The following is a 25,751-nucleotide window of genomic DNA, read 5'->3' as shown; positions in this document are numbered from 1 at the left end:
TTACCGCAGTCCAGATCCTCCACGAAGTTCTTCGATATACTAAAAAGAGCAAGTTTCGCATCTCCCACTCCCACAACTCGACCTCATACATTTCAGATCATTATTCGCAGAAAAACGAAGCGAAACACTCCCATAGGCAAGTATCGCTAGTCTGACACTGCGGACTAAACTAATCCCTTCGTAAGAGTGACTAGGCAACCAACAAGTTTCGGCAAACTTTTGAGACATTCGACGGGTTAGCAAAGTCAGAAGAAGGACTGAAAATCAGGTCTGAAAATTCACTTTTACAAAAGTTAAATTTCTTCTTTCTTGTTAACTCAAACTTCAGATTTGAAGAGGAAGCGGAGAACTAGAATAGACGATAAAACGTTTGGCTGACAGGAAAATGTTCGTGTTTTTGCTTCAACCCCCAAGTTTTTTCCACATTTCTCAACTGACTTTTTTAATCATTTAATTAATTTGTTCCATGTTAAATGCATTCTAAACATTCTAGATGCTTTCTAAACAGTCCCGTTGACACCATATTTTAACGCAGCTCTCTCCTTTCATCGGACCGTCTAGAATCATCGTGCGAAAAAATATGAGAGTTCCCAAAGAATCTTATCGGAAGCCCGTACAGTATTTATTAGGATGTTAGGAAAATATCTGCCGAAATACGGCAAAATTTCAAAACAACACAACTTTTTAACATTTTATTATTCGACGAAATAATCTCCATCAACATCGACAACCTTCTGCCAGCGTCTCACAAGATCACGGATTCCTTTGGCGTACAACTCCGACGACTTGGAGGCGAAGAAAGCCCGAAGGTTATTTTCGATGTGGTCACAATCATCGTAGCGCTTCTCTTCCAGGTGATGCTGAAGCGATCGGAAGAGGTGATAGTCGATCGGGGCCAGGTCCGAGCTGTACGGTGGGTGCGGTATAACTTCCCATCCGAGCTCCAGAATTTTCTGGGAAGTCTTCTTTGCTATGTGAGGGCGCGCGTTATCGTGCAGCAGGCGAGCTTTGCCGAGCTTCGGATGCTTCTTGCAGATCTTGTCGGCCAGTCGTTACAGTTGAGCGCAGCAGACCTCGGCAGTAACTGTCGTGTTGTCCGGCAGCAGTTCGAAACGGTAGATCCCCACCCACGCTCAGCATGACTTTCTTATGTATTTCCCCTTTCACGGAAGGATCCGGCATTTCATCGCCAACGCACCAAGCACGTTTGTGGGTGTGGTTGACGTAGAGGACCCATTTTTCATCTCTAGTGACAATGGTGTCCAGCCAGTCGAATCTGCGACTTCTGGAGAGCAGCTAAGTGCAGATGTCCAGACGTCTTTGGCGGTTGCCGTCGCTCAATGCATGTGGGAGTCACTGACCGAGCTTTTTCACCATTCCGATAGATCGCAGTCCATTGCTCACGGTGGACGGCGAACAGCCAAGACTGGCAGCAAAATACCGCACACCTTCATATGGATGCTGCTCCACCAAATTCTTCAGTTCGTCGAACGATATTGCAGTCGGTCGACCAGAGCGAGGTTCATCTTCGAGTTTCTTGTTTCCGGCTTCGAAGCGCTGGAAGCAGGCGCGCACAGGACCGCTCAGAAGGGGCTTCAGTGCCGAATACTTGACTTAAGTTTCGATGGGCTTCAGCAACGAATGGGGTGGCCAGATTCGAACTCGTAAAGGAGTACGTGTCGAATATGGGTGGAATGTTCGGCCATTAAAGGATGAAATAGGCAAGGAAAAGGGAGCCAGATATGTTATGTGTATACACGCGGTAGTGTCCTTACATGATATATTTAAAACGGGAACTTCCAGAACGTCTCAAAAAATCTGCGCTACTGCGAAATTTTCGGCAGATACTTTCCGAACACCCTAATACTTCCCCCCAGAGTCATTAAAAACGTGGATGATAAATATGTGATCAAGGAATGACGACCGTTGACCGACTTTTGATGCGTTCACTTAGTGACTTATCTTTGGACCTATAAGGAAATAATAATAGGTTAATAATAATAGAGAAATAATACGTTCCCATAGATCTATCCACCTTGCAGCCTACAAATATGAGGGTAAAAGCTCTGAAGTGGTGTTCACGTGAAAACGTGTTTTTGTACTGCAAAAATTGAAGTGAACAATTTTCTACTATACGATTATTTCAAGCGAAATCTTTAATTGTAACCCCTACCTTAGTTTTCCCACAAAACAATACTTCAATCTCATCATCGTCGTCCTTTTCTTCCTGTTTGACCTAAAACGCAAATATAAGCTCTGCAGGATAATCTGAACAACAACAAAACAAGCAGCCGTATTGAAAAAATTCATCGGTGATCTGACAAAAAAGCGAAGAGATGGATAATATGTACTTGCTGCGCCATAGAATTGGTCAGCACTTTCCATAGTCCAGAAATTCATGATAAAATATCGTGCGAGACCACAGCTACAGTGGGAGTAGATCAAAATGTGCGCTTAAAGCATCAAACAGAGAAGACACTGACGCTGTTTATTTACTTAGTCAGATGGCTCATCTTCATAGAATGCGAGCGCCAACATCTTTTTTAGTCGCTCGTTTCTCCATAATCGTCATCCAAGCTAACCGCAATTTTCCTGAGTAACACTGACGACTGGCAAGGTTTTTGAGCCGCATCTAACCGAGCTCTCAGCTGGTCCATACATCCCTACAACGATCACACCAGCCTATCTCGTTGGCGGTCGCTGTTGAGGGCGTTTAGCATCTCTTGGAATCCGCTCTAATGCTCTTTTAGTTCATCTATCTTCAATTCTTCTCCTAACGTGATCGGTTCATCTGTTTGGGATTCGATGTCTGCATATTCCGAGACGGGACATTGCCCTTAAGTCGGAGCCGCGAAGGAAGATTGCGTCCTATTGGCTGACAAGCTTGATTAACAATCAAGGAGAAAACTATATAGCGAATTGCAGTGTCCTTTTGGATTTGGTGTAATTATTGAAAGTGGAGTAAAGCAAAAAAGACTCGCTATTTCCTAAAACTGAAAAGGAAAATCGAGCGACTAGGGGAGCATGTGCTACCAATAAAGTAAAGATGAAGATCCACTGAAGGTATAATGAACATCCGGCTCTGGACCCTCGTGAGCGCGATGTTGGAAGTATCTCATGTCAAGCTTACAAGGGGATTCCGAGCCCTACCTTACCTCAACGATCGAAAATAAAGGAGAATTCGTCAAAGAAAGTAGGATTGAAGGAGCAGAACATGTGACGGATTTCAACGACATCTTTGGACTAGACCCGCAAGCAGTGAAGTTTCATGATATGTAATAAGCACAAAAAGAAGATAGACCGTCAATCCGATAGTGAGATTTCTTCATAACGTCGTTCAAAGAAAAAGCCGCTGTATATCCTATTTCTTGAACAAACAGAAGATCAACAGAAGTATAGGCATTGCACGTGAATAAAAGTTAATCGGCGCTGTGGGATGCAAGCACTTCACTATTGTTCTAAAGCTTGAATTTTTTCCAAGCTCCATTATATTTTACGTCAAAAGAGAGGCATAAAGAAATCCGAATACACTTCGTCCACTAGTACCGAGAACAAGGAAATAGAAAATCTTAGACTCACGAGAGGAGGGATATTCCAGTTGTTGATCACATCACCTGAAAGTAACTGTCATCTCTGCAGTAATATACCATTTTTACAAAGTTTTAGAGATCACAAAGTGTTTTCGGTTTTCTTGAGCTGTAGCCAAAATTGGAATTTATCTTCCTTTATCAAACAACAGCTAACGTTTCAGTGTTACCGCCTTCCTCAGAGTCTTGAAAAAATGCGTTGCGATCACAAACAGACTGTCCCCATATCAAGAACTATGCGAGTTTTGATCGGGGCGGGCCGTGAGGTCTCTATAAGAAAAACCCTTGTGACTCATAGTTGTGGTAAGTGGTGGTCTGTTGCGTAACCAGATCTAGTAAATGAGGTAACCACTAGCTGATGTGTTGCTGTTTGAGTTTACCTATCGTTTGAGTGTTCTAGGGTGATGAGGCGCTTGAGAGGATAAATCACTGATGGCTTTGATTTTTTCCGGGGTCCGGCGAAAGCGATAACGCCGAAACATTAGTCTTTTTTTAATAAAGAAAGATCTATACCAATCTTGGCTACAGCTCAAGAAACTCAATTAAAAACTACGTTTCAACATGCCAAGATTCAAAGATGGTCGAACATGGACTAAGTGTTGCTTGGATCACTAACGTTTAATGGGAAATCAATCCGTTCTGGTTTACAATTTTCTATAGCATTTCGATGGTCGTGTAGTAGGACTCCAGAGCGTCCTTGCAGGAAGCAATGGAACAGTCAAATAATATAGTACCTATTTATATATGTTTGATCTAATCTGAAAATACATATTTGATTTAATGACACCTGCAAGCGTAATGCTATCCGAAACATTTTGACCTTGTGATGAATATTTCCTCCATAAAGCTGACTACCCTTTTCATATTAATGCATGCGGTAAACCCTACCTCGTATTTTTGCCAATTAAATTCAGCATATTTACCTTTTTACATTACTTCTTTTATTCAAAAAATCAAATGTTCCATTAAATTCTTTATTAATTTAGTGATTTTAGTTTCCTATCAATTTCTTCGAGGAATTGTTTATTTATTCTAAATAAATTGAATGCTAGAGGCTATTTATTCTAAATAAATTGAATGAAGGAGAGATTGACAGATGGATATCCGGGTAAACCGGGTGCCATCCGCCAAGGTGTAAAGGATCCATCGAGCTAGCAATTTCCTGTAGCCGAGGGCCTGGAGGCGACTGGCGACTGTTAAATGGTTGCACCCGAGTCTCGCCGAAAAACTGCGGGTGTTGATCTTCGGCTCCCTTGTCAGCGTCGAGAATAGCGAAGTCTTTGACAGCGTGGGGGCGTCCCGAGCGGGACTTGTCTTCGAAGTCGGTGTCGCCGCTTGCCGCCACGCCATTCATAGAAGATGATAGCTCGAAGTTGCTCCTACGTAATTGACATCGTGATTGAAGTTAAGGAAGGCTCCCGGCTATACATACCTATTGTGGAGAAGCCTCAAGAATGTTCTACAACTACAACATGGTGCAACATGGGTTTCGTCCAAAAATGGAAAGTTCGGGAAACTTCGAAAATTGGGTGACAAGACTTTCTGTCCTACCTAATACCTCCCACAACTGTGATATGTGAATGAATGCGATTCTCAAAATGTGACAAGATTGTACATTTACATTTATATATTCAGTCATTCATATCCAATAGAAGTAGGAACACTATTTTCTTCTATATTTTCACAACTTCTTGCGAGTAGTTGTTTGCACGTGTGAAGTGAAAAATAAATATTCTTTTCTAATTCACACAAAAATACATAGCATTTGCAAAATCATTTAAGCTAGTTAAAGATAGCGTATCACGAAAGTAACGATGTTGGGGTCTCTGTGTGCAAATTTAGAATTCAAAGTGAACGTTGCTTTGCTTTTTTCTTTGTTTTATTTGAAAAAAAAAAAACTTTTTCTCCTTAACTCACGACAATTGGTCGTTGTACCGTTGTATTATCCTTATTTGAAGTGGAAATTTCCATTTTTGAAAAACAAATGGTGACTAAATACGAAATGAAAAAGTTGAAAATGCTGCTTCATTCACCTAACATTTCACTATAAGAATACTAAAACTAAAAAAATTCAAGCAAGCCTTGTATAGCAAAGAATTTTTTGGAAACAACATTGAAGATGTTGCCAAGTTCTTAAGGTTTTTTTTAAAAGTGTACATTAACGTTTAAAAGCAGCAAGATTGGTGAGACGTCCTAGGGCGTCAGATTAGCGCACAGGCGCCAGAACGCGGCAAAACAAATCTCGAGGCTTTTTTAAAATTGATTTGCTTGAGCTGTGGCCAAGATTGGTATTGATATTTATTAACAGCTAACGTTTCGGCGTTTTCGTTTTCGTCAGAGCCTGGAAAAATCAAAGCCATTAATGATTTATTCTCTCAAGCGCCTTATCACCTACAGAAAGCATCCAAACGGTAGGCAAATTCAAACAGCAACACAGTGGCTAGTACTTACCTCATTAGCTAGACTTGGTAACGCAACAGACCACCACGTACCACAACTACGAGTCACAAGGGTTTTTTATAGGGACCAGACGGCCCGTACAGTAGATCAAAATCCGCACAGATTTTGATATGGGGCTAGTTCGTTAGTGATCGCAGTGCACTCATCCTTCCTGCTCATTTTATCACAATTCGAAATTATTGGGATAAAATGCACTTGAAATACATTGACATCCCCGACAACCTAAATTTTATAAAAAGGAAAGAGGTTCTCAGTCTGGCAAAAAAAAAATAATTTGCCATATCAGGCTCCCTTAGCAAAACAGGTTTTGTTCTGGAGAGGTGGTCAGACACGAGTTTCTTTAGAAGATTATTCATGAGACGTTGAAGTGAGCTAACGGCTCATTAGTGGCCGCATTTCGCAGCAGTGACGATGTCCAGTGGATCAAAAATTATCGTCAGACAAATCCGATTAGGATATTCCAATGCACTTCCCAGTGAACAACGACAAGAATTTCGTTGTTCTTTTTTTTCGAGCGGCAATTTCTAATAGCCCATGATTGTCATGTAGGCTTGACGAAGTCTCTTTCACTGACGTGAAAACGAAACGAGTCACATATCGCCACGAAAATAAAAGTAGAATTTTTAAGGGACGGCCCAGAATAAATATGCTAGATGATAATACCGAAAAAAACACCATTTGTGCATTTTGTCCGGTCCAGCCCACGGGATGAGCTGTCCTAATTATGTACATAGGAGAATTTCCCTTTGTGACAGAGAAAATTGTTGTAATGTTCATAGTATGTTCGGAAAATTACTCATGAAGTCATGTCTAATTCAACGATACTGCAGTCAGAAAAAAGGAAGAGATAAAAATGGAATATTTATTTTTCTCCCTCATACAGTACCCGCAGAGAGAAGGAAACCATTCCCTCACTAACAGGTAGTCGTAGCGAACTTCTAGCGAAGAAGTGTTGCATCACAGTATGGCAAAGAAAATCCTAAAAATTGTACCATTGTTTCAGCTTTCCACGGATCTCCCTCTTACAATTTGCCCATGGGTTTTAACATTTTAAGGACGTCACAGCAATACGGAAGAGTTTCCTGATTCCAGACAAAAGTCGAAGATCTGAGGATGCACGCCAGGAAGTTTAGGTACGACGTCATCGGACTGACCGAAACGAAGCGACGCCACCCACTGAACGCTGTGTATCATACTGGAGAACTGCTCTTAGGAACATGCGACAGTAGAGGTGTTGGTGGAGTTGGCATTGCCGTCAACACGAGTATGGCAAAGAACATCGATTCTTTCGAAAAACTTACTTACTACTCGAATCGGACGTCTACGGATGAGAAGATGTGGTCCAACGCCAGCTTTGGCAATCTTCGTCGCTTACGCTCCCAAATCAAGCTGCGAAGATCAAGAATTCGAAGCTTTCTATATGGATCTAGAGGAACCGAGAAAATCATACTTTCTACAATGTCATAATTAGTGATTTCAACGCCAAAATTAGTTCGAGAAGAACGCCTGAGAAACTCCACATCGTGACCCACGGCCTACATTGAAACGAACAGGGGGAAAGGCTTTCTGTTTATTATGACGAATAAGAGCATCCATGGAAACTCGCAATTTCAGAAGCCCTCCTCTCTGCGTTAGACGGGGGAGTCACCCGGTGGAGGTACCATACTCAAATTGACCAAATCAACGTCAGCTAAAGGTTTTGCCTGACGGATGTCGCTGTTGTGCCAACGTTTTATACGGGATCGGACCATCGCCTCTTCCGGGGAAGATTTTCGTTTATCTGGAGAGAAGAGAAAGCCGCTAAGTTCAGAGAGCGAAGTGCCAGAAGTATCACTAACTGGGATCTTTTCTTACATAATCGACGAGGAATACGATCGGCTCGATGAACGTTTTCATGCCCGCACATGGAAGGCTCAGAGTTTTAAAACCAGCAAGAGACGCCTGCTTCCGGAAACTTCAGAGCTGATACGTCAGCGTGGAGCTCCACGAGCAGCAGGCAACCAGGACTCACGTCTGCAGCAGGCAACCAGGACTCACGTCTGAGCTCGCAAAGCTTTGGAGAGAGACGATAAGAGAAGACCTCAAAGAAAGAAGAGCAAAAGTGTTGTCTGAAGCTGCAGGCGGGAAAAATTTTCATTCGCTTCATTAATTTCATTTCGATTCATTCGCTACGCCCGTAGAGAAATCGCCAATCGAAAGACGAGGGTGAGTGTTCTCCAGAACCAAAATGAAAGAGCCATAGCATCGAGAAGGGGAATGGAGAAAATCATCCACGACTTCTATTCTGATCTGTTCGACAGCCATGTCCACTTGCCTCACCATCTGAGGGAAGACGGACATGTCATCCCAGAGGTTCTCTGGTCCGAAGTACGAGTCAGTTCTCACCTACGTCCCAGCGAGACTCTTCACGCGCTATATGTCGGAATGCAAGGTCCAAGTGGAAGACCGTGTTGCTGTATAAGAAGTGAGATTCTGGACAACCAAGACGTCCCCTACTCAGTACATCAAGGTACTCCAAGAGTTGTACAGTAATTTCACGACCGGAATTTCGCCATTCTACAAGAATATCATCATTGATGTGAAGAGAGAGGTACGGCACGGTTACCCAATTTCACCTAAAACATTCACGGCCACTCTCGAGAATGCATTGCGAAACCTGGAATTGGAAGAAATGATAGTGAAAGTTGGTTGTAGGCAACTACACCATACCAGCTACCTCTGTGCTTTGCTGATGACATCGTTCTCATAACGTCTAGCAAAACGAAACGAATGCTGACCGAATTCGACGAAGCATGTGGATGCATCGATCTTTAGCTGATTCTGAAAAAGACGATGTTCATTTGAAACGATGGATCTAGCATGCCCTATTCACGCTTAAAGGTATCACCCCACGAATGTGAAATGGTACGGATTTCAGGTGGAGTATTCGTATACGGGAAAGTAGATTATGGAGAGGGGGTGATTCCGTCCATTTCTTCCTAATTGCCGTAAAAAACGGCCCAGAAGATACGGCTTCGGGCGTTCTGGCGCACTACTTTCTACAATGAGTTCGACTAGAGCGCGCCAGCCTTGTGCGGCGCCGCATCTTCCGGGCCGTTTTTTACGGCAATTAGGAAGAAATGGACGGAATGAATGGATGAAAATGGATGAACCCCCCTCTCCATAGTCGCCCATCCCGTATACGAATACTCCACCTGAAATCTGCACCACCTCAGATTCGTGGGGTGATGCCTTTAACAGAACGGACATATACGAATGCACCAGCTACGTTTATCTGTGTAGGAAAATGAACATGAAGAGCAATCCGACCCGCGAGCTGAGTAGAAGTGGCTTGGGTAACCTCTTGAACACCACCGTACTCCCTGCTTTGACTTGTGTTTCGGAAACCTCAGAAAGAAACAGGGAGAAAACGCAGAGAGCGTCCGCAATTGAGAAAGTGATGCTAGAAGTATCCCGCTTCTCACAAGTGAGGGACGTTATTCGAAGTTCTTACCTAAGTCAGGGATCGAAGATTAGAGACGCAGCCACGTTTGCCATAGAAACTAAAATAAGGTGGTACAGACACATGATGCGCATTAACGACAACCGTCGGATCAGAGCCGTGAGCGACCGGATTCCACGCGACATTATGCGCATTGCAGGAAGAATGCCGACCCGATGGTCAGAGTTTTTCACGAATTTCTTCAGAGAGAATTTTGATGCTCTTCGAGTCCGAGGTGAAAGAAGGTATCATTGAGCGACTCTGGCACACGACTCTTAGAGAAATGAAGAAAAAAACTGGTACCCGCTTCGCCAGTTCGAAGGATAACGGGAGTCAAGCTAACCAAAGTTGTCAACCTTTACACAAAGAAACCCGAGTGTTGCAGATTGGTGTAACCATGCTATACTGTACACTGTGAACTGTAATAACATCAACAAGATAATGGATGAGTTGATAGGATTCTTTCTTCATCTCAGAAAAAAAGTCTAAGACGAAACAGCTTAGTTCTAGTTGTTGGATTTATAATAATAATAATAATATATGTATATGATTGTATTATTTATTGTTGCAGTTATACTAATATATTTACATATCTTGACTTTAATACTTTCTTCTTTCGTGTGTTTCCACATTCCAAATCCCAAACCCCACGTTAGCGAGATCTCACCGCGTGCTTAACACTGACCGAAGGATTGCCCTAGCCTTTTGTTTTAAAGTATATGTGGTAAGAAGTGCATGACCTTCAACAACGGCTCAATCTGCGACTAATCCTACAAACTAAATAAGTGCAGAAGATGTGAGGAAGCAGTACCTTTCGATGAGCCCCGCGTTCGTTCACACAGCTCATTTCGTGTGAGACCTTCCTCCTAAATCAAAAAACGATTATTTTTCAAGGAAGTGACAAAACTCGTAAATTCTAAAGTGATTAGCTGTCTTCTGGAAGAACTACTGGAAGAATTGAGCAGCTCGTACAACTCCTCAGATTTCCAGTGCAGTCAAATGTCCAGTGTCTAGTACTTCCCGCAACAATGAATCGACTCACAAAATTACTCTGCATCTCAGTGTTACGGTTCAATTCACTCTCCTTATCAATGGTGGAAGACGATAACGGGAACCATTGATTCTCTTGGCAGTCGGTATCAGGGAGACTTTCGTAATAACAGGTGGATACAAGGTCTTCAGAGAAACTGATGCTCTTCTTCTCTTTCCTCTTGGTCGCTGTTGCGAGGCATGACCTTATTTTAGGTGGTTTCTTCTTTTCTTCTTCATACAAACTTGAAAAATGTCGTACAGATGCCGTTTCAGAGTTCGCAGATGTTCCGTCGGCTAAAAACGTTCCACGCTATTCGGAGGGCAGAAAACACCAGAAGTTTTTGTAAAAGAAGAGGAGATATAAAAGAAGGGAGTGTCCTGGAAACTACGAACGGAAAGGAATGGAAAGAATGCAGCTTACATACTTGCAAAACCTAAGTTTGACCTATGGTACTGTCGTACAAAACCATCTAGATGAACGACTCCAGTCAATTCGCTTGTAATTATGAACAAACTTCTCATATTTCACAAATCCAATGCTTTACTCTAACCAAGTATTTATGTCTTCATAATTTCTTTTTTCAAAACAGCCCCTTTGAACCCTAGCTATTTCACTAGTGATCTGATCTGATTGAGATATTGAAAATTCTGTTCTGAGATCCCATTTATGTACTGTATATTATTACTGGTTTGTAAATGAATTTGAAATAAGAAGTACTAACAAAACGCAGTAGGCTGTCAAAAACCAAGATTGATACTCATCTACATCACAAACACATTTCATGAATGTGAAAGTTCACCATCTCTGTTCAGCCCTATGGAATAGAAAACGTGGTTTAGACGCCAACTTCTTGTAGGGGAAACTAACTTTTTGTAGGATCTGTCCCCATGTCCATCTTTTCCCTTCCCGATTCTAGAGAAAGCTCATCACACAGTGCGATTAAAAACCAAGTTGTCAGAATTTATGGGAGAAAAAAGTGCAATTTGACAGGCTGTTGGCTTATATTATTATAGTAGAGAGACGCGTAGGTATACTGTTTCCAAAATAACTTAGTATTCCGTCTATTCACTTCAAGCCACTTATTTTCTGTTTAGCGTTTGGACCGGACAGTTACTTAGCTCATCTAGGCTTCGCAAAGTTTGCTGGGCCATTTTGGTCACAAGGTACTGCATTTCAACGTATTCAACCATATTTTTCTTGTATCAGTATTCTTCTTGGCCAACCTCTATTGTATCTGTGTCACATGTAGAATTATATATTAAAAAAAAACTTTAAAAAAACCTCTTAGGATATATATATATATATATATATATATATATATATATATATATATATATATATATATATATAACATTTCACTAGGTTTGAGAAGAAGGAGAAAGAAGAATCCACTAATTGATATTTTCTTTTACACAGATCTCTTACAGAGAGTATATCGCTTTTGCAAGTAAGCTATAAACTTAGAGGGAATCGCTAAGTATATAGATATGGAAGACATTTTAAGCAAAACACTTAATCTGTATTGAGCAGCGTTGCAACCATATAATGCTGAAACGACACAGCAAGTTCTCTCCACTTCCTTCAAAACCAAAGCGTGGGAATCGAAAAAAACTAGGACATTTTTTTATTCCCAAGCAAACACTATACTGATTTTAGTGCTGCGCCAAATTTACGCCAAATCACTGTAGTACACGTAGGACAGGTGCGGATAACGACTGGTTCCATAGACGATAAAGCCGATGAAGCTTCAAAAATATCTACTAGAGCTTAATCTTCACATACTGAGGTGGACAATGATAGTACAACCCAATTCTTCAATCCTCAAAACCGATGCAAATTATCCAAAAACAAAAAGTAGCACTAACGGCACAATTGTACGGCATCGTTGACGAGAACAATTCTTCACCTAGGAAAGATTTTTATGAGGAATGAAAATATGACCTAGAAAAGGTCTTTTCGATGAAGAACGAGAATATGACACCCAAAGACATCGGAACACTCCCCTACCATACCTACCATAGTAATGGACTGAGAAGTAAGGGATCACCTTGTGTGCAATCCATGCTCAATGTACAATGAGCAGGATCGAAATCGCATGATGACTCTTGATGACTAATTGAGTTGATGTAGACCGGACTCAAATTTTTGTTTTTTTTTACAGCGATATTTTTCCCTGTAGTGCATTTGTTGGTCATAGAACGATCCAGATGATCCCTGTCACAAACAGAATCAGAGGCTAGCCTTCGTCCGACACTTCTGTCTTCAGGTAAGCTGCTTTCAAATAGCTCGACATACCAAGCTTCCTATAAGAACAATATGAACTCGTGCAAAAAAAAATCCAACCATTGCGACTTACCTCAGCTGGCAAAGTCCCCAACGTAAATATTTTAGCACGACCTTTGTACATGTGTGCGAGGTTTAAATGTTCATTCCACTAAAAAATTACAGTAATCTATAATGGTTCCAGCCTACGCGAGTGCAATGTCAAGAGGTTGGCATAACAGTTGAGCAGGTAATACTCGTCATGACAGTCGACACCATAAAAATATGTTCTACGTAACCTTTGTGCAGAAGTCTTCACACTCATAAATCGTCGTAACGGACGTTAAAGACTACGCAAAAACCAAGAGACGCTCATTTCGAGCACCTGAGCGACGGAACAGAATGTTATCCAGACGAGACAAGGCGCCTTTGATTGCAATTGATTGTGTTGAATGGTTTTGAGATATAAAACATTTCCATTACCATGCAGCTACCTTCTAACAAGCACCAACACATTAAAGATTAAGGGAGAACAACTTGCTCGCTTTTTTCGTTCATGCCTCATACTTTATAATACCCACTGTTTCGAGGTTTGACCAAATTGGTTGAATTCTATGCTTATCTTTATTTGCATTATGCCTATTTTTTACTCACACCAAATGTGGCGTTGAGAACCCAATGGGAAAAATATCCTGAAGTACTGTTTTTTCGTACAGCTAAATTATATAAAAGGTCAGTTGTAAGTATCATGTACAGAAAAGCAATATATAGGTGTTTTCGCAACTGATCAAAACATCAAAACTCAAAAAGAGAATAAATCAAAATCACAAATCTTGCTGTGTCCACGTCACCCTTACTCCAAAACTTCAAAGGAAAGTCTGATGTCCTTCATGTCTCAACGAAAAGTACAGCCGCTGAACGACGCTTACACATAACCCGGACAAGATCTGCTACTAGAAATAGGGCAGATTCAGATGGTAGGTAGAGATGCTATCATTACGACTTGGGGTTCACAGTGGTACAGAGTGAATAATATATAATACGACGTTATAAAGCGACTTCAAATAAGGCAAGCATTATCCCATCTCTGTTACTAATCGAGTAAGCAGCCGGTTTAAAATGCATTCTGTAAGGTGACTCTTGAGAGCTACGCCTTATCCTCAAAATGTTAGCCTACACCCCAAGCAACCTAATCAGTGTTCGATACAAAAGACTAAAAAACGACGAAAATGGATACTACCAACAATATAGTCACACAATGTAGCGCAACATAAACGAGAAAGCTTGATCTTGATCAGTGTAACAAAATAAGATAAAGAAACGTACTGTTATCTTCTCGCCATGCGTAGTTCCGGCTCTGAAATGATTGTCTTACATCAAGAAACGATTCCTAGAAGAAATATTAAAATTATAAGAACGGTTTCGTACCAGTTTGCACCAAAGTACTGTTTTAAAACCAATAGAAATAAACATGAACATTTCTCCCGCAACAAACGCATAACGGGATAATTTGTTGGAGAAAAAACACTCCAAACCACCTCCTTTACATTCCCCAACCACTGGATTTCAAGTTTTTGGCGAAACCGTCATGCAGGACGTGCGAACACATCTGCATCAGGAACGCGTGAACATACTTTCGCGCGAACAGATATTGCGAGTCAATCCTGCCACAAGGAAATAGTGAATTCGTCTTCTGGAACGATATACGCTACGATGCAGGCATAGGAGTAAACGGGCTATCTGGAGAGTAGCTAAAGCGAATAAAAACAAACAAACAACAAATCAAAAACGTACTAAACGAGATCAAAAACTTTCTACGCCTTTGCAACATCTCCTTTACCTTAACAACATGTAGAGCGCGCCGTTAGAATCCGGACAAAAACGTGCTACGCAAAAATTGTTTAACTAAATCAACATGCAAAGATACCAGGAAATTATTACATCATTATTTTGAAGTATCCTTGCTGGGAACTTCTCTATCACCTGTTCTACTTCCTAAAGCAGCAGGCCGCTCTCTTCAAAATTACAGCAATAGTGTTTAGTGCGATTCATAGCTGTGAACCCTTTCATAATAGCGCCCGGGAAGGGGTTGTTGTCTGAACGTCTGGACCTACTAATTTGTCTTTCAGCTACATCACACACACGTTGTAGTCCAGAGGGATTTAGGCGACGACTATTAGCAGGTCAGAAATCCTTCAGTCAAGTACAGAAGCAAAATGAGGGAGTAATTCTTTTGAGCTTGGAGAACCTAGTAGATGGACGGAGATGTACCTGAGATCCTCTTGAGAGATATAGGGGACGGTTTTAGAAGATCCGGTACCTTGTTTCGGAAATTGGCATCTTGAGGGTAAGCTCACCTTCAAGACCATACAAGCGATAGTCAGAGCCGGTGCTCGACTCCCTTTTTGGGCGGTTGGCGAGGTGATCCTTTCACTTTTAGACAGTTTTCGAAGGAACTCCTTCACTTTCAGACGATTGGCGAAGGGATCACTCCTCATAACTTTAGCTGCACCCCTTCACCTGAGAATGAACTGACTATTCCCTATCGCACTTATGTTCAAGACGAAAGCCAATTTCCGGAGCGCAAACCCGAATCTTCTAAAGCCATGCCTTGCACTCTTCGAATGATCTTTGGACTCCTTGTTGATTTTTGCCCAACCCGTATTTTTCTCTGCAGACTTGTCTGAGACTATGTATCTATTTGCAACGTCATACACAGTCGGTCTTGGATATCCGAAGAAATTAATAATTTCCGTAGGCGTTATCCCGGTTCAGAGGCTTTCTATTACCACTCTTGTTCTGTCGTGTTCCATGCCGAGTTGGACGAGCTCTGACATACTGAGACTATGAAAGTCTTGCTGATATATTTAGCGCAAATTAGGCGCACAATAGTGCCTACCTCTGAGATCAAATACAGCTGGAACTACAAGTGCAATCTTGTTCACCTAACGGCAAAAAAAAAACGAAAACGAAAATGGGATTGAATTTCCCGCCTTATAACAACACCGAAAGATCAACGCTGGCATATAAGCTGAGGTGGAAAGACTAGATGTCCCAGGCACATTTTGCAATTTGACTGTTAAAAATGAGTTAATGGCACCAAGGAACAATATGACTAGCACGCGCGACAGAAAACTTGTTGAGCCCCCTTTAATTTAAGAAGCGATGCTCAACGTTCCTCTCAGCCAACAATATCCATTCTGCTTCCGCTGATGGCCACTTGTTTGCACATTACACAGGGGAATTTCGAGTTAGATTGTGCGAAGAAATTTGCAAAACAATATTTGAACGAAGAGACGAAGCAACATGCCGACGGCAAAAGCTAGAGATAGAGTTGTAGACTGCGGGATCAGGGGTGGTTCCGCTCACCTCATTCTAATCGTCCTAGAAAAAAACGACATGGAAACCGCTATAGTTCCTACCAGAAACGTTAGAACGCTCCTCTATGTATACGTTCTGATCTATATCGTCTCAGCAACCTATTCATAGGTTTCACTTGGATAGGCAGTCGAGGAGACTCACTGGCTTTCGACCACTGCGCAGCTGGATGTGGCGCGTCCATAACAGTGGAGCGTTTGAACTGAAAAACGGAGTCCTTCACGCCGCTTTTTTTTACTATGATTACGGAAAGATGAGCAGAACCATCCCTGATCTCGTAATCTATTATCCCGTATAGTGTGTCCATAGGAAATCCACAGAATGTGGGTTCGTGGGGTGATGTCTTTAAGAGGGAGATAAGGCAAAGACGTGGAACATTGCTTCAGGCAATTATGAGGGTTTTCCTTTCGTATCGCATAGAATTAGACGGAACCTGGCCTTCTGGGGTAGCCGACGATGCTGGCGATCCTACTTATGCGTAAGCCGCAGACGATACCCTCCGACAACACTGATTTCATCAATTTTTCACGCTTTCGCTGCAAATCATGGTCTGCGAAAACTGCGGGAAAAAGTGACTGTGGATATCTGTATGTGAAAAGTGCCTTCAGACAATCACTGACGCTACTGATACTGGCCTATTTTTGTTAAATGGGCGGTGGAAACTTGACTGCTTATGTTTTTTTTTTTATTTACGCTCATCAATTTCTTCACATGTTAAGAAACCTTCGTACTTTGAGAGGTGGCCTATAGACTCTATTCTTTGTATTCTATAATAAGAATAAGAATCCTTTTTGACTTGATGTTTAATTGTTTTTTTCAGGTACACTTGGTTACCCATATTAGTATGCGTCTGGAAAAAAAGCGGAAAAAATGCTTTTAGAACGCTGCCTCGGTATTAATTCTTTTGCCATTTTGGCGTGGGCGAGTGTAGTGTAGCGGTTAGAAGTTCTGATTCCTGCACGATCGATCGAAAGTTCGAATCCGCCCCAGTGCTCACCAAGCCTTTCATCCCTCCGGGGTCGATAGATTGCTACCAGACTTGTCTAGGAGGATAAAAACACTGACTAGACACATTGGCTAGCCACCGCAAGTCACTGTATAGGCCAGTTACATGTTCGTAAACTTCAAACGATTCTGAATTGAAGTGAACGTGGGGGCGCATCCCAAGCGGATTCATTAACGCCAGAAACTTTAAACTTCCCCAGACCTGCATAAAGATTGCGCCATAAAAGATTCCACTACCGTTTCTTCCGCTATTAATGACGTTTTATTTTACTGCATTTTATAATTATCACTACCACTTCACAAAAAAATCCAAACTCCCGTCTTTTTTTGTACTTAATGTACGAAAAAACAGTGTAAACTTGGAACACCTGGAAAGAAATAAGTAATGTAAAAATAAAGAGAAATAATATGTGTATAATATTGAAAGAAAATAATTTAGAAGCGTTGAGAGAATTAGGCGAATCTAGATTACAAAAACCCACGTATGAGAAGTTCCTGAGTCCAACGCATTTGAAGCATCTAAAAGAGTTGCAGAGGGAGTTCTAGCTTCTCGAAATTTCTTTATGAGAGATGAAGCCTCATTTGAACTCGGGTGGTGACCGATTTCTTGTCCCTCTATTTTTGTCATCGAAGACAGCCTTGATCTCTTTTTTGGCAAAGGTGGAGGTTTCGGAATGCTACGAGCCTTGAATGAGGACTTCCCCACTTTAGGACGAACACCAATGGAATTGGAGGCTTCCTCTGGACTTTTTCGAGGGTTCATGCTCCCTATTGTCGGAGCAGAGGGGGACCTCTCATCTAGATGAGAGTAAGCAATTGAAGAGGTTGGACATTGTCTTTCCAAAAACGACGGAGCTGCAACTTTAGCACGAGCCGTATCCTTGACTTTGAAGCTCGAAGAATGATGAGAGGTTTCATCAAATTTAGGCTGTTTGGAAAAGTACGCTCTTGAATCTTTAGAATTCGTGTCATTCTTTTCTCGGCGAACTGGATGAACTGGCGTCACTGTTGGAGCATGTCGCTGAAGAACAATAAAAATGTTTTCAAGCAAAAGATTTATAAATACATGATTATGATTATGCTAACAACGGGCTTATTCCGTCACGTGTGTTAGTGTGTGTATGTGGGTGAATGTGTGTAACGAAATTTTAGAAGGTCCAGCGGCGTCGGATTGGTGTACACGCAGAGGGCCGTCGGATGGCTAATCGCAACCTGATATATCCTGGCCTACCGATAAGTGTCTTCTGCAGAGACTGAATCGGTTGGCGATTATCTGCAATGAATAAAAAGTAGGCAGAGAGGCATATCTCAGGCTAGCTGTGATCACTAGGCCGCGCCCATCCATCACCACGTCACTTAGGTCATTTGCCATGTTAGTATTGCAATAATGTAATAGAGTTGACTTCTACGAAGGTCAAAAAAGCAACAACGTCATAACGTAGAAAGTGGAAAGAACGTAGAAAATGAAAATGCTAAAAATGAAGCGGAGACTGAAAGATTTGTACGAGAATAAAAACAACATCAAAAAAACATAAATGTAGCTGAAAACGTTTCGAAATAAGAGTTAAAAAGTGTAAAAAACTGGTCGTCGCAAGACGTAGATTTGTGACTGTAAAACTATATAGATTATATACATACATATTTGTATTTATATAGAGTATTTAATGCACGTAAGATACTGCAATACCTCGTAAAATTTCGATTAGATTGTTTTACATAAATAAAACACTACTATTTTCTATTTCTGGGATTTCATGTGCAATCGTTTGATGTATCTCTATACGTAAGCGATCGATACTTCGTGCAGAAGCAATACCAGTTATAGCATGCCCCTTCGAGGCATGTTTCGTACTTCTTTAGACGATGAAGACCGAATATTTGATGGGCGGGACATAAGGCAAACGCATCGCAATACTCTGCTCTGCTATTGCTGCGCAGCGCAACGATCGCCGGTGCCAGCCGTTTCCTCTGAGGATAGGTTGAGGCAGAGGCTGCAGGTACCTAACGATACGCACCCGTGTACAGGCGTCGCAGAGTTGTAAAATGTGAGTGCAGCTGGGAACCTGTCTTCTAGATAAGAATAAGTAATTGAAGACGTTGGACGTCGTCTTCCCAAAAGCGGTCGAAGATGGGACGGGTCGCATGACGTCGAATTGGTGCACCGACACCAATAACCATTAAAATGGGGTGGGACGGGTCCCTTGGCGTCGAATTAATCCCAAAGGCATCGAAATGGTGTGCCGAAATGGCAGAGCTGTAAAATCTGTTGCGACTAGTTTCATGGCGTCGGATTGGCGCGCCAGCGTCAGAAAACAGCAAAATGGTTTAGACGGATCCCACGACACCGCGGCGAGGTCACCTTGACCAGCTTGACTCCCGCTGTTCTTCGAACTGGTCGAGCGGGCGCCAGTAATCCTTCCATTTGTCCAGATCGCGCGCGAGTGTTGCCCAGTGGCATCTCTTCTCGCGAGGGACTCGAAGAGCGTCGTAGTTTTCTTTCAAGAACTTTGAGAAGAAGCGAAGAGGGTCGGCGGTCTTCCTGTAGGGCGCTTCATATCGTGTGGAACCCAGTCGCTCACGGCTCTGTCGTTGAAGCACATCATGTGTCCGGCTCAGAACTTCAAATCCTGTCCCTTAGTTGCATGAAGCTGAGAAAAGTGGACTCCTAGCACCACCCTTTCGATTGAGCGTTGAATGACGCTCTAAGCATTTTCTTCCTGCTTGCGAAGTGCCCAGGTTTCTGAAGCATAGGTCAAAGCGGGAAAAGCTGTGGTGTTGAAAAGTGAGCAAGCCGTTCGTTTCCTCCTGCCCAGACCGGGGATGAGGAAATTCTTCATGTTCATTTCTAGACCCACATAAACGTAGCTGGTGCACTCGGATATGTCAGTTCCCTGGAGCGTGAATGGGGCATCCGAGACCCATCCTTTGCGCATGAACCTCGTCCTTTGCAGATTCAGCTGAAGACCGATACATCCACAGGTTTCGTCGAAATCGGTCAGCATTCATTCCGATTGGCTGATGCTAGATGTTATTAGTATAATGTCATCACCAAAGTGTAAATGGTGTAGCCGCCGAACGTCAACTTTCACTCCCATTGTCGTCCAATTCTAGCTTTCACATTGCGTTCTCGAGGATGGCTGTGAATATTTTAGGTGAGATAGTATCACCCTGTCGTACCCCTCTCATCACGTCAATGATTATATTCTCGTAGAACTGCGAAATTCTTTTCCTGAAGTTGCTGTACAATTCTCGAAACGCCTTTATGTGCCCCCTTTATGTGATTAGGGACACCATAATTGTTCAAGACCGCTTCTGTCTCAAATGAGTCAAGGGCCTTCTTTGAGTCAACAAAGGTGAGGCATAGCGGCATTTTGTATTTTCGTGATATTAGATGAGTTTCGAAACAGCATGATGTGGTCTATAATCCTTTTCGGAATTCTGCTTGCTCGCATGACTGTCTTTTATTTAATGCCTAAATCCAGTTAAGGATCACTCCTGTAAAGAGCTTGTAGATGACAGACACTAAGCAGAGTGGGCGATAGTTGCCGACCACACGTGGATCTCCCTTCATGTACAGCAACACGGTCTCGCTGGTCTTCCACTGTTTGGGGACCTTGCACCCCGACAGGTAACGAGTGAAGAGTCTCGCCAGGGTGTTCATGATAACTGGTGGAATATCCTCCAGATGTTCACCTATTGTCCTGTAGGGACCGGATGGTGTACGATTTCTTACCGACATGATAGCATGTCCTACTTAAGACGGGAGAAGTCTGGAATGACATGTCCCTCTTCCTTCAGATGGTGAGGCTAGTGGACATGGCTGTCGAAGAGTTCCGAGTAGAAGTCGTGAATGATTTTCTCCATTCCCCTTCTCGATGCTATGGCTGTTTCATTTGGGTTACGGAGAGCACTCACCCTCGTCTTTCGATTGGCGATTTCTCTACGGGCGTAGCGAATGAGTCGAAATGTAATTAATGAAGCGAATGAAAATTTTTCCCGCCTGCAGCTTCAGACAACACTTTTGCTCTTCTTTCTTTGAGGTCTTCCTTTATCGCCTCTCTCCAAAGCTTTGCGAGCTCAGACGTGAGGTCCTAGTTACCTGCTGCTCGTGGAGCTCCACGCTGACGTATCAGCTCTGAAGTTTCCGGAAGTAGGCGTCTCTTGCTGGTTTTAGAACTCTGAGCCTTCCATGTGCGGGCATGAAAACGTTCAACGAGTCGATCGTATTCCTAATCGATTATGTAAATTGCGGAATCTTCCCAGAAAGCCGTCTAGCGTGGGGAAAAGATCCCAGTTAGTGATACTTCTGGCACTTCGCTCTCTGAACCTAGCAGCTTTCTCTTCTCTCAGGATAACGAAAATCTTTCCCGGAAGAGGCAATGGTCCGATCCCGTATAAAACTTTGGCACAATAGCGACATCCAACAGGCAAGACCTTTAACTGATGATGATATGATCAATTTGAGTATGGCACCCTCCACGGGGGGACTCCCATGTCTAGCGTAGAGAGGAGGGCTTCTGGAACTGAGAGTTTCCATAGATGGTCTTAGTCGTCATGATAAACTCAGAAAGCCTCTCCCCCTATTCGTTCTAATGTAGGCCGTGGGTCCCGATGTGAAGTTCCTCTCGAGCCAATTTTAGCGTTGAAATCACTAATTATGACCTTGTAGAAAGTGTGATCTTCTCGGTAGAGCTCCTCTAGATCCATATAGAAAGCTTCGAATTCTTGATCTTCGTAGCTTGATTTGGGAACGTAAGCGACGAAGATTGCCAAAGCTGGCGTTGGACCACATCTTCTCATCCGCAGAGTAGTAAGTTTTTCGAAAGAGTCGGTGTTCTTTGTCATACTCGTGTTGACGGGAATGCCAACTCCACCAATTCCTGATTCCGGAGAAAATCCTGGTAAGGTAGCGCCAGGAATGAGGGGTTGCAGGAGTCTTTTTGTATGTTTGTATGTGTGTATGTATACACGCATACACACATACAAACATATATAACATAAAACGTACATACACACACATGACAGAACAAGCCCGTTATTACATATCATGATGATCAGGACCATGATCATGATAGAGGACGAGATAAATAAAACCTTTGGATTCCCGAAGCTTGATGCTTGACGATTCGTTATTCGGGCGAGTAATCGATCTTCTCGCAAACACTCGTACGTGTTGATGTTCTTATCTAGAGAATGAAATGACGAATGACAATTGAGCGCAGTATGAATGGATGTTTTCGCAGAACATTCATTCTTAGCCACAAGCGTCCATACTGCATCCATACTGTGTGGTTGCGAACATACTTGGCTTGATATAGGAGCGGATTTTCTTCGGTTCTTCGTCGTCGCTATCAGAAAGTCGGTCATCATGTTTAGGACGCGAAAGCTTATAACACTTTTTCTGGACCGGCGCTACCGCTGCCATACGAACAAGATCATGTGCGCATCTCCTGTGAAAAAAAGAACATAAAGAATTAAAATTTATCCTTTTCAAAAAGATGAACATATTTTGCAGTTTTTACAGTAGAAATTGCTCTGAAAGGAAAAAGTAACGAAAAATGGCATGGGTGGAGGGAAAAATGACGGAGCCCGAAGCAACAACTAGAGTCGTCAGCTGCAAATCCAATACTACTTTGTAATGCAACATATGACGAAGTTGTTCGAATCGAACCTCAGCATGGGAAGTATCTCTTCAAACAAAAAAATTACTTCGCAGGGAACGATCGCTATTTGCTTGGAAGAGGAAACATTTTTGGGGCGGCAGACGTGATTTTCCGAGTTGTTTTTCTCAACTACTAGGTTGATTTCTGCCAATTGATAGAACTGCGTAGGTCTTGATAGAAGTTTTTTTTTTTAACATTCTTCTTGATTATTTGACGTCTTCGTTACTACATCTGCATACTACTTTCTGAACTCTACATACATTTGGATCAGAACAACCCGGAGGGAGGGCCACTTCGATTGCAACCGTTTATGCAAATGCAACAATTTCGGATCGTTTTGACCCAGTTGGATAAACCAAGAGAAGCAAAAAAAAATCTTCGTAGGTTGCTTTTAAAGAAGAAAATTCACTATGCAAAGAAAATGCTCCTAGTAGATCCCACCAACTTCATACTCCTAAAGACTTTAAGGCAGCGTATCACTCGAAATTGACGTAGGATGGAATCCTGTTGGAAAAGTAGAGTTTGGAGTATAGATTTTACGAATGCTCATGCTCAATTCCCAATGATCGCCCTGAAAAACAACGCGAGAATGGCGTTTGTTTTCACAAATCATGTTAGAACGTTCCTTTGCACAAACTCCGGTCCCATCAGTAGAGTGGGCGTGTGCATTGGTTTTATCTGAATGGGCCGGTGAGGAAACCTTTCTAATCGCCCGCTCGCTCGTAGACGCGACGCGTGCACAAGAGTGGGTTGTTTCCACTTACCTCGTAGGGAAAAAGCCGCTTTTCATGATAATTAGTGGGAACTGAGTGGGGCCACGCTCATATTCAAAGTCTACATCAAGAACTTGTTTTCCACCAGACTTTCACGCCATGTCAATTCCGTATGCGCTGCGCTGGCTTTAAACCCAAAGCTTGGGAGGAAATTAACGCAATAAATCGGCTTTTATCTACACCATAAATATATCCACCCGGATTTTAAATCTAACAGTTACGAACACAAGCCCCAATCTTAAAATAGAGCCAGCCGAACTGCTGCAACAGTTGCCAGATAATTAGATGACCGGACTGTTAATGTCCTCTGAACAAAGACGCACCATAAAATAGTGATCATTGAGACGAACTTATTGGAACTGATATACAGTAAATGAACTGCGAAAAGGAAGTATGAATACTCACGTTCTTGCTCCATTACGCATAGCTCTGCTGTCGAACGTTCCTTTCAGTTTTGTGCAATCTGAAACCATGAAAACCATGCTCGCTAGAAATGCAGCACAACTCAGAAATCGTATTTCAGAGAAATATACGCGAAGTGGAAGCGTAGATATAAGAAAAATATAATGAGAAGAACCACCATTTAGTCGGTTGTCGAAAGAAAACAACGTAACACACTCGACAAATTAAACTTTCCGCAACAAGAACAGTTTCTAATGAAGCAAAGAAAGAAGTACCTTCACCAGACAACACCATGAAGAATGAACGCCCTGCAGAATGAAATGGCCTAAAATTGCAGGGAAATTCGTGGTGGAAACCTGATTCGTGATCTACACCCGGTCGAAAGCATGTCACAGAATATGAAAATCCCATAAACATCAGCGCCCGCTGGGTAATGCTTTTCTTTGTGAATGTTGAAGGGACGAGCCATCGGCCTACTCAGTTTCCAAACCTTTCTAGGTAGCACATACATAACACGAGTAAGTGAAGGTCTCATCTAAATCTACTTAAACGGCTGCGCGGGCGGTCGCGTCGCGGCGCTGGCCCACTGCCACTTCTGCCCAATCGGGGGCCCTTCACAAGCGTGAGGGCCTTTAGTGTTAAAAGGCACTCGTAGCTATTCGACCTAATGTAAATAGGTGAAAATTATAACTTCCACCTTCGATGCACCTGTTTCATTGCCTATTCTAGGTTTAAATGTCTGCTAACTAAGGTAAGTTATTTCTAGATATATATGTTCTATGTTGTGACTTCTCTCTCATTTAAGTAGTCTTTATTTCTTGACATGTGGTAGCATGGAGTTGTTTTTGGCAGGAACGTTAATGATTCGTGGCTTTTACAACTCACGGCTGGCACAATCCTCTCTGTTAACGCGTTCTTTATGTAGTTGAAAATTGAGTTTCTTTTAGGAATTGTTGCCAGATGATTGCCACACGTTTCCACTGATGATATCTCTCCCCTTTAGAGATTGTATTCCTCCTTACTCTCCTTCTTCGTTGCTGAAATCATTCTATTTCTCCTTTAAACTGCGCTGAACTAATTTTCAAATAATCGCTTCTAATTATTGAATTGCCGAAGATAGGACTTTGAATTGCACGACTCCGAAATAAAGAGACTTTCAGTAGCGATAACCATGCATTTAACAAGTTGACACTCCTATAATACCCAAAATAAAGTATAAGGCAAAGCAGATGGAGTGAAAAGAAATATGGACGTAGATGGAGGTTGACGAAGCGTTGTAATACACAAAAATCACTATGAGTTTCGCGAAATCATTACTTCGAACGGTTCCAAATCACTATCCCAGCAAAGCAGTATTCTCTCCGAAAACCGTACCTTCGACTAGTCAATAATTGAAAGCGACTATCTGAAAAGCAACACTGGGCAATTCAGAGGAGAAATGGAATGATTTCCACAACGAAAAAGGAGAGTAAGGTGGAATGCAGTCCCTAAAGGGGAGAGATAAGCATGATTGGAAATGTGTGGGACATATGGCTAAAACTCGTAAAAGAAACCCAATTTTCAACTACATAAAGAATGTGTTAACAGATAGGGTTGTGCAAGCCGTGAGTTGTAGAAGCCATGAATCATTAACGTTCTTGCCAAAAACAACTTCACGCTAGCACATGTCAAGAAATAAAGACTACTTATATGAGAGAGAAGTCACAA

The 25,751-nt window shown here is 42.3% G+C and overlaps 1 protein-coding gene across 2 annotated transcripts; it reads right to left on the bottom strand.

The window, feature by feature from the left end:
• RB195_011660 (uncharacterized protein) lies at positions 1 to 24,338 on the bottom strand (the record flags this gene model as incomplete). Of its 2 annotated transcripts, XM_064193182.1 has the most annotated exons (17): positions 1 to 39; positions 2,174 to 2,236; positions 3,580 to 3,614; positions 8,433 to 8,603; positions 8,663 to 8,703; positions 8,764 to 8,867; positions 9,901 to 10,013; positions 10,340 to 10,394; positions 10,571 to 10,854; positions 12,609 to 12,864; positions 12,918 to 12,995; positions 14,150 to 14,180; positions 17,689 to 18,227; positions 22,301 to 22,392; positions 22,511 to 22,656; positions 24,048 to 24,105; positions 24,320 to 24,338. In XM_064193182.1, 17 exons carry the CDS (start codon positions 24,336 to 24,338, stop codon positions 1 to 3), a joined length of 2,124 nt encoding a protein of 707 aa, XP_064050765.1. The 2 variants fall into 2 exon arrangements, with proteins under 2 accessions (XP_064050765.1, XP_064050766.1); XM_064193183.1 differs by lacking the exons at positions 8,433 to 8,603; positions 8,663 to 8,703; positions 8,764 to 8,867; positions 9,901 to 10,013; positions 24,320 to 24,338 and having other exon boundaries at positions 24,048 to 24,124.
• Positions 24,339 to 25,751: the final 1,413 nt, after the last annotated feature.

The sequence above is a fragment of the Necator americanus genome, chromosome III, assembly GCF_031761385.1.
Source record: "Necator americanus strain Aroian chromosome III, whole genome shotgun sequence".
Lineage (NCBI taxonomy): Eukaryota > Metazoa > Nematoda > Chromadorea > Rhabditida > Ancylostomatidae > Necator > Necator americanus.
This window is presented reverse-complemented; position numbering and strand designations above follow the sequence as displayed.